The following is an 8,334-nucleotide window of genomic DNA, read 5'->3' as shown; positions in this document are numbered from 1 at the left end:
AATTATATTTTACTTCTGTAGAGATATACTGCTTACACCCACCTTTGAAACTGAATAGATAGCAGATGCTGTTTCTTGGTACCAAACTGGGACCTGCTCTCTCAGGTGGGGAGCAGTCCTCTTTTGTGTGATTTACTGAGAACTGAAAGTTGAATTATCAAAGGCAAATTATCCTTTGCTTGTATTTTGAGTTGGATAGGATTTACCTGTAGTACTGGAAATGGCAACGAGCCAACTCCTGCTCTCATCTGCCATCTCTGGGAGCTTGGATGGTTCACCAAAACATGGGTCCAGGTCCATATTTGAGGCCTGTGGCAGCACCATGTATTTAGCTGCATGACATTCCTTATCTCCCTTATATCCCTGTTGGAAAACTTATGCAGATGAAAATAGGCCTAGATATTTGCAACAGTCTGCTTCTTCTTTTCAGTGATTTGCAGACAGGTACTTGCCAAGTGTCTAGTGACTCATTTATTTGGGAAAAAAAACCCTTCACAACAATTCAATCTGCAAAACCACACTTTTCCCACTCCAATGTAAGAAATATTTTAAACAGTCACTAAGACCTTGCATAGAACAGCTATTCACAACCTGCTTCTCTGCTTTTCCCTAAAGAATGAAGAATACAACTCCAGGGGCCAAATTTCCATTGTATTTTGCTTCTGGCAGTCACTTACTTCATGCAAACTGGATGGTACACACTGGTCTGGGTCCAGAGATCGAGCTTACTGAGTAGAACTTGGGCAGATAGGCATGGACTGCACTGACAGAATCACCAACACTCTGTCCTTGACAGAAGGCTGGAGACTGGTTCCCTACAAGTTGATGGAGCCTGATGGGATTCATCCAAGGGTACTTAAAACCGCACAAATTTTAACAAGGGTAAGTGCCAGATTTTGCACCTGCAACACAGAAACTCTGGCTGTACATACAGACTGGGGAATGAGATGCTGGAGAGGAGCTCCATGGAGAGGGATCTGGGGGTTCTGTTTAATGGGAAATTGAACATGAGCCAACAGTGCCCTGTCCCCAAGAGGGCCACCCGTGTCCTGGGTGCATCAGGCATAGAATTACCAGCTAGGCAAGGAAGGTGATTGTTCCACTCTGCTCTGCACTGGTGCGGTCTCACTTGGAGCACTGTGTGCAGTTCTGGGTGACACGGGATAAAAAAGATACTAAGCTACTGAAGAGTGTCCAGAAGAGAGCTACGAAGTTGGTGAAGGGTTTGGAGGGGAATCCATATGAGGAGCAGCTAAAGACACTTGGTTTGTTCAGCCTGGAGAAGAGGAGACTAAGAGGACACCTCGTCATGGTCTACAGCTTCCTCACAAGGGGAGACAGAGGGGCAGGCACTGATCTTTTGTCTCTGGTGACCAACGATAGAACCTGAGGCAATGGCAGGAAGATGTGCCAGGGAGGTTTAGGTTGGACAGGTTCTTCCCCCAGAGGGTGGTGGAGCACTGGAACAGGCTCCCCAGGGAGGTGTTGTGGCTCCAAGTCTGACAGTGTTCAAGAAGAGACTGGACAACACCCTTGAACACAGGGTGTGAACAGTGGGGTTGTCCTATGCAGGGGCAGGAGTTGGACTCGATGATCCTTGTGGGTCATTTCCAACTCAGGACAGTCTGTGATTCTATAAGTACACTAAGCTGCTTTGCTGCTCTGTGGTCCTGGATCAGTCATCCATTTACTCAGTGTAGAGCTATTTTAGATGGGCTTTTTTGGCAGCTTGTGAATATAATGATCATTTAATCTGACCCCCTGCATAGAAAGAGCCTATCAAGTCTATGTTGTGAAATTCTTCGCTGTTTTGAAGACTTAAAGAAAATTTGCTTAAATCTCCCAACCATCTGCTGTAGTACTCAATTATCTTGACAATTCAGATTTGTTTATTTCTAATTTAAAGCCTTCATACTTGTGTCTCCTCAACCTTGGATTTTGTTATGCCTTTTCTTAGGTTAGATTAAAAGAAATATAGCTGAAGGCATGTAACTCTGTTCTCTTTCCACCTGTCAGGATATCTGCCCTTGAAGACGAGGTCAAATGACTCTAAAAAGACTCTACAGTAACAGTAGTTTTTCCCTTTGTCAGACTAAAACACATTAAGAACTGGAAAATCTGGAAATCTAGAGACTAATAAAGCAGCTTTAACAGGCTGGAGCATCTGGCCTTCTATGTATTTTCCCTTAGCACTTCCACCAACTGTTGTTTGCTCATATCTACTGGAGTCTGTTTATATAGATTTTGCCCAATCTGCTCTTTCTGGTACTGTTCATATTGTTGTATGTTTATGTGGAGAAATTAGGGAAAAAAAAAGAAAAATAATGTTAACTGAAATATTTATGTGTTCTAGAATGACTTAAAGTGAAATGATCACATCCATGCTGGAAGCTCAAGGCACAGCGAAACAAAAACTGAAACTGCATCAAAAAGAAAGTAAGACTTGCTGGGCTTGTTATGCTAGTCAGACTATTTGGAAAGTCATGCATAAAACAATTAGTACTAACCTCCTATGCAAATACTGCAATTTCAAAATTACTTAATTTGCACAGCATATGTGTAACTAGTTAGAGACCAGATAACAATTGTTATAATATTTATAGATGATTTTCAGTTGTTACTATCATACTTATTCCCATGTTCATTGTACAATGTATTCCCAAATGCTACATGCGATTATTGGGCCATGCAGTGGATTTAGGATCAGATGCTGTGAGCTGGGTCCCACAAACAGTAGCTGGTTGCAAGAACGGTGTTGGTAGCAACTCTGCACTGGGGCTCTGGAGGGAGGAATCGCTGCGTTACCCCGAGGGTGTTTTTATCCACTTGATCAGCACAACTGGGACATAGATTGCCTAGACTTTAACCGAAAAAAAAATAATTAAAAAAAAAAAAAAGAAGAAAAAACCCTCACAAAACCTTCTACAAGTAAAGAGACTAAACTTTTGGCACTTACCTCTGAATGGAATGTCATTCTTTGTATTTCAGCAATGCAGTCATTGTAGGTGGACTGACCCCTCAGACGTGGGTTCTTGCAAGGCCAGATCCAAACCAAGGAGCGACTAGAAACAAGCCTATTCACAAGTACAAAGAGAAAAAGAACTAGATTTTCTATATTTAGTGCCACTTGGGCCTGAAAATCTCAGAAGTATTCCAGAAAAAGCATTTATACTTCCATTTTACTGAGGCACACAGCAGTTCAGGAGTCATCAGGAAGGGTCACACACAGGGTGTGTGACTTGCAGAGCAGGAGTTGAGAGTCCCAGTACTTTGCTCTACACAAAGGCAGTAAAGGAAGGAGGCACAAGATGTCTGGGCGGGATCAATGCCTATTGCTTACAGCTGTCAAGAAAGTGTACTTGACTTTCCCTGATGGGAGAAGCAGACATCTCACAGAATCAAACACACAGAATTCTTCCAGCGAAGGGCTGGTGTTTCCCCATGTCCTTGGGTAGCAAAATTTCCTCTCATTTCCCACTGAATTCTCTTCTACAACATGTCAGCCCAAATGCATACCTACAGTGCTCCTGATTTTTATTAAGAAGCCAAAAAAGTGGTTTTTGTTGTCTAAACAAAAATCTTCGACCCTCCCCCTTCTCACCTACATGCTGCAATCTAATCCATACCTATTTGAGCATTCCACCATCTCTCTCACATGATGCTAAAAAGCCCTGGAACAATAGTAGACATGGCTATTTTCTGTTTAGGAAGCAAAAATTAACAATCTTGGCATTCTATTATTAAATAATAAATAGAAAATATTTATTTTACAACATTTTCAAGATCATTTTGACAAAAAGGCAGTTTTTATCAAGCATTTGACAGACCAAAAGAAAGAACTTTTACAGGAAGCTTCATAACTCATACAACTACATACACAAGGTGAATTCTTGCTCTTCAGATATATTTACGTATGTGTATGTTTCCAGTTTTAACAATTACAAACTAAAAGCTAATATACTGAATTTCAAGAAACTCCTACACATGATATAATTACATTGCAGTAATAAAACCAGTGCTTAATATGTTCAAAACAGTTAGATATTAAAACAATAGTACCTGCCCACAGTGCTGTCTCCCATCTATACGAGCCTGTTATGTTTCTTTTTCTTATCTATCTCATTTCTTCAAAGACCAGCTTCCTAGTATTAGCTCTGTGCTACTGACAATGTATGTTTTTGGAAACAGCACAACAAATCTCATACTAAGATTATAAGAAGATAGAATTCATTGCCGGTGTTGTGATCAGCAAAGAAAACATGGCATTTTTCTCATTGCTTTAATGAGTAATCACATTTCAAAAAAAAAAAAAAAAAAAACAACAACAACAACCCATCAAAAAAGACTCAAGCAAACAAAAATCAACCAACTGATTCTCAGGTGTCCTTAGTTCATTATGGAGACATCAATCTACTGACAAAGACATAACCCTTGTCTTTGGGCAAGGTAATTTCATGTTTTACACATTGGGACATAGAGAGCAGCTAGCCACAAGTCATATTGAAAGGAGCAAACATCATGAAAAGAGAATGAGGAAAAGAGGCTCTCTCTGCTTTTGAGCACCAGTCAAACCTTCTAATACAACTACTGTATAATCAGAACAAAAATAATAAGATTTGGATCTGCAGAGAAGAATTGATGACGGGCAGCAGAAGTTTTTAAACTCATATGACAGAAGACAGAAAAAGAATAGAAAAAAAGAACACAAATATGATAGAATATTCACAAGAAGCATGGCTAAAGTCAAGTTTTGCAGCTGTATTAGCATGAAGAGATTCCTTAAGTTCAAGCCATTGCAATTAGACCTGGACATTGAACATGCCAGCCATTAGGGAGTTTTGGATTAGGCCCATCTCTAGGAAACACATGAAGGATAGAGGATGAATGAATGACAGAACTACAGCTGCCTAAAAGTCATCTTTAAGATACAATATTGTATATTAAATGGAAGTGAAAGCACATGAAAAGAACCCACAACTAAACATCATAAAAGATATTAAAAGAACTGTTTATAACAAATGCCGTGATTTTATGCACACATTAAGCACTGATGAAATTTCCTGTCCAGACATAATTTTATTTTAAATTATGTAAATCAACAAAATAGGTTAATTATTTTTCCTGTATCTCCCTTCTACCAGTATGTGCAAGATTTCTAAAACAGACTCCTTTCTTTTCTTTTTTGTTGTTGTTTGTTGTGATGGGGTTTTTTTTGTTTGTTCACTTGTTTGTTTTATTTTGTTAACCACACTTGCTGCAAACATGTAAAATAACAAGGTTTCAATGCACTGGTAATTAATACAATATGTCTACTTCATAAAATATCTGCAAAATAAAGCACCCTATTATAAGGTAACAACTCTCTCAGCTTGTATATGAAAAAAAAAATGTGTTAGCACAGCTTACAGACCTCCAAAGATCTATTGAATATTTGTAACAATGCGATATAAAACATGATTTAAACATAAAAATATTCATAGTATATATGACAATCTTCCAGTGGTAGTTACTAGACATTACACTTCACACGTACTGTACACACGCATACAGAAACACATTCACTCACTCTTGCTTCAAGACTGATTCTATAACACCCTGTATGGAATTGCCTGTCTTTCAGAGTAATAATTGTTGCTCTAAATATACAGCTATTTTTCAATTAATTTGATTCCAAAGTAACACAAATGAATGATGTAATCACATGGCAAAGATGTTGTATTATGAAAAGTTAGTCAATAAATATTGTTCTGCTACAGGAAATGTTGTGTAACAGTTGAGCCACATGTTTTTCAACCTTATATAAAAGGGCAGTTTTTCTAAGTCCTTATCACATTATTGAGTACTACAGCAAGGACTTTCTTCAGAAACCTCTCAAGTTTCAACTTGATCATATTTCTCTCTCTGTTTACAATCAGTGTCAAAAAAAGCCCAGATCCCCCAAAGAAGCAGCCTAGTATGAAGAACAAATTGTTCACACAAAAGTCAGTTAGAGCCATATGCTTTCACATTATCTCAGCTCCTCTCCCCCAAACATATTATGCAGTTATACCACCTATAGAAATCAGGAAAAAAATATTTATGCATATGTGTCTCATAGACAAGGAGCTTCATTCCTCCTCATCGTGCTCCGCCCTTCCAGCTCCTGGGTGTCTTGCTTCCATAGCAGACAGACAGCAGTCATGAGATGCACTAATAACTTCTCCAGGTCACACTTCCCAGCTTTTCAAGCTTTGCCAAGAGAAGGTGTGGCTAAGTGTGATTTTTTTTTCCTGTGTCTTTTTTTTTTTTTTTGCTATAGAAGTTATCTCTTGCATTTGTGCTTTGTTATAGTTTCCTATCATTTTCTCAAAGTACAATATTTTTGTTTTTAACAGCTAGAGAATTTTGAGCCCTCAGAATATATTATTTTTTCTTTTTCTTTTTCTTTCCTTTTATTTATTTAAGTGCAAGATTAAGTTTTTGCCCTGTCATTTGTGACTTTGTTTTCCGTCTCCCTCCAGCCCTGGGAGACATGTCTCCATAGGACCTCCCAGTGAGCAGCTGCCAAAGTCCTTCTCGTCTTGTCTCTGTTCGAGTCTACAGTGTGGAGGAGCTTTGCTTATAATCCCTCAGGATGACAGATGCATAGGTCACATCTGGGGGGGTGCAGAGCACTGACTCTGAGACAGGGGAGCTGGGCACAGAGCTGCCCGAAGCCACTGAATCCCGGAAAGGGGATGGGGGCGTCAGTGCCGGAGAATCATCCAGAGTCAGTTTGCTGGTCACCGGCTCCTCGTCCTCATCCTCCTCTGTGTTCCTCTCATAGACGTATCCCTGAATGAGCTTCAGCTTCTCGCTCTCTGCTTCCTCGGCCGGGGGAGACATGGGCTCCTCGCTGAAGGCAGTCACCTGGAGGGGCGGCAGGGGTGGCTGCTGTGGTGGGGGGGACTGGTGGGGGGGTTGCATGCCATTTCCCGAGCTGGGAGTGGAGAGAACGGCGTTGAAGTCAGGGATGCCAGTGGAAAACTTGTTGACCACTCCTTGCAGCTGGTCCATGAGAGACCGCGGCTGCAGGGGCAAGGTCTTGGGGGACTGCTCAGGCAAGAAGAGGTGGGTCTCCTCTGCCGTGGCCTGCAGCGGGGGGGTTGTCGCCACCCGTCTGTGCACTACCATGGAGGGGCTGCCAGGCTGGTTGAGGCGAACAGGCTCTCTATCTTCTTCCTCCACCACATTGTACAGAGTCTTACTGCTGATGTCAGTAAAAGTTAGGCTTTTGCTTTGGCCGTGGTAGCTTTTAGTGAGGGGTTTGATCACCGCTGTCTGATTGCACCCTGTCTCCTGGTTCTTCACGTGCACTGAGAGTCTGTGCCACATATGTTCCCCCTTGGAACCTTGTCTTCCACCTGGTTCAGACCATGATACAGACTTTCCATTAGAACTATGAATAAAATAAAGATGGGTTTATTTGCATTTACACTACACAGACATGGTCAGTATCACAAACAAGCCAACAAAAATACTGATTGCTTTGCCTCATCAATAAGCCTCCCCCCCTAGTTCTTCATGTCCTCACATAAATGCTACAGAAGGAGACAACATTGTTTTTCAACAGCAATTACTCCACTTTGGTTACCAACCCCACAGCCAGCCTGGAAAGCCTAGCCCACAGGGAGGGCTGACAATATTTAAAGGACTCTAGCCTTGGCCTTTTGCAGCTAGGTTTGCCCACCTCACCTTGCAGAAGGAATAAAATAAAGTGGAAAAAAAGTCACAGGAATAGCTTTAATTAAGCCCAGTTTACAGCTTATAGGAAATATTTCCAAACTGTTGGAAGAAAAGCAACTCAAAACCTTAGCCTTTCACACTCTGGTTAGAGAAAGGAATTGTCACTAGCCCCTTCTTTCCTTTTTATTCCCTGGCCCCTTTTGCACGCAGGAACAGATTAGCTATTACAGAAAGGAAAGACTATCAGGACTTTCATCAGGTAGATGACAAATGCAGTTCTTCCCAAGAGCCTGTGGTTGACAAACCAGGATAAAATGCTGGGATTGAAAACAGATGGTTTGTGCGGGTGGAGGAACAAGCAGCTACACGATCATGGTGAGTCAAACCCTCCGACTCCACATGTGAGCTGGATCCCGTCAAAATGGTGGACTGTTTGGCTGAGTGAGGACCTGAGGATCAGTCAGGCCTGTCCCTGAGGAATTGTAGTGGGATTTTTACATTTCCATGAGCTGCACTCAAAGCAGAGTGATGTCTCATTAGCAGCTGGTGGGACAGGGAGCTGAGTGCTGCTTAAGAGGACCAAGCAATTGTTCAACTGCAGGTCAGACAGTAGAGAACATTTACAAATTA

General features: G+C 41.3%; 1 protein-coding gene across 4 annotated transcripts in view; it reads right to left on the bottom strand.

The window, feature by feature from the left end:
• Window positions 1–3,782: 3,782 nt before the first annotated feature.
• The window catches only part of GRM1 (glutamate metabotropic receptor 1), a 182,314-nt gene continuing 177,762 nt past the window's right edge, over window positions 3,783–8,334 (bottom strand). Inside the window, exon 9 of one of the 4 annotated variants that reach the window (XM_065835561.2) lies at window positions 3,783–7,417. In XM_065835561.2, the coding sequence (XP_065691633.2) occupies window positions 6,577–7,417 (841 nt within the window). In that variant the 3' untranslated portion in view covers window positions 3,783–6,576. The remainder of the gene's footprint in view (window positions 7,418–8,334) is intronic. The other 3 variants (XM_071806386.1, XM_071806387.1, XM_065835562.2) reach the window with 3 other exon arrangements.

The sequence above is a fragment of the Patagioenas fasciata genome, chromosome 3, assembly GCF_037038585.1.
Source record: "Patagioenas fasciata isolate bPatFas1 chromosome 3, bPatFas1.hap1, whole genome shotgun sequence".
Taxonomy (NCBI): domain Eukaryota; kingdom Metazoa; phylum Chordata; class Aves; order Columbiformes; family Columbidae; genus Patagioenas; species Patagioenas fasciata.
The sequence above is the reverse complement of the archived record's forward strand: the minus strand, read 5'-3'. Positions and strand labels throughout refer to the sequence as shown.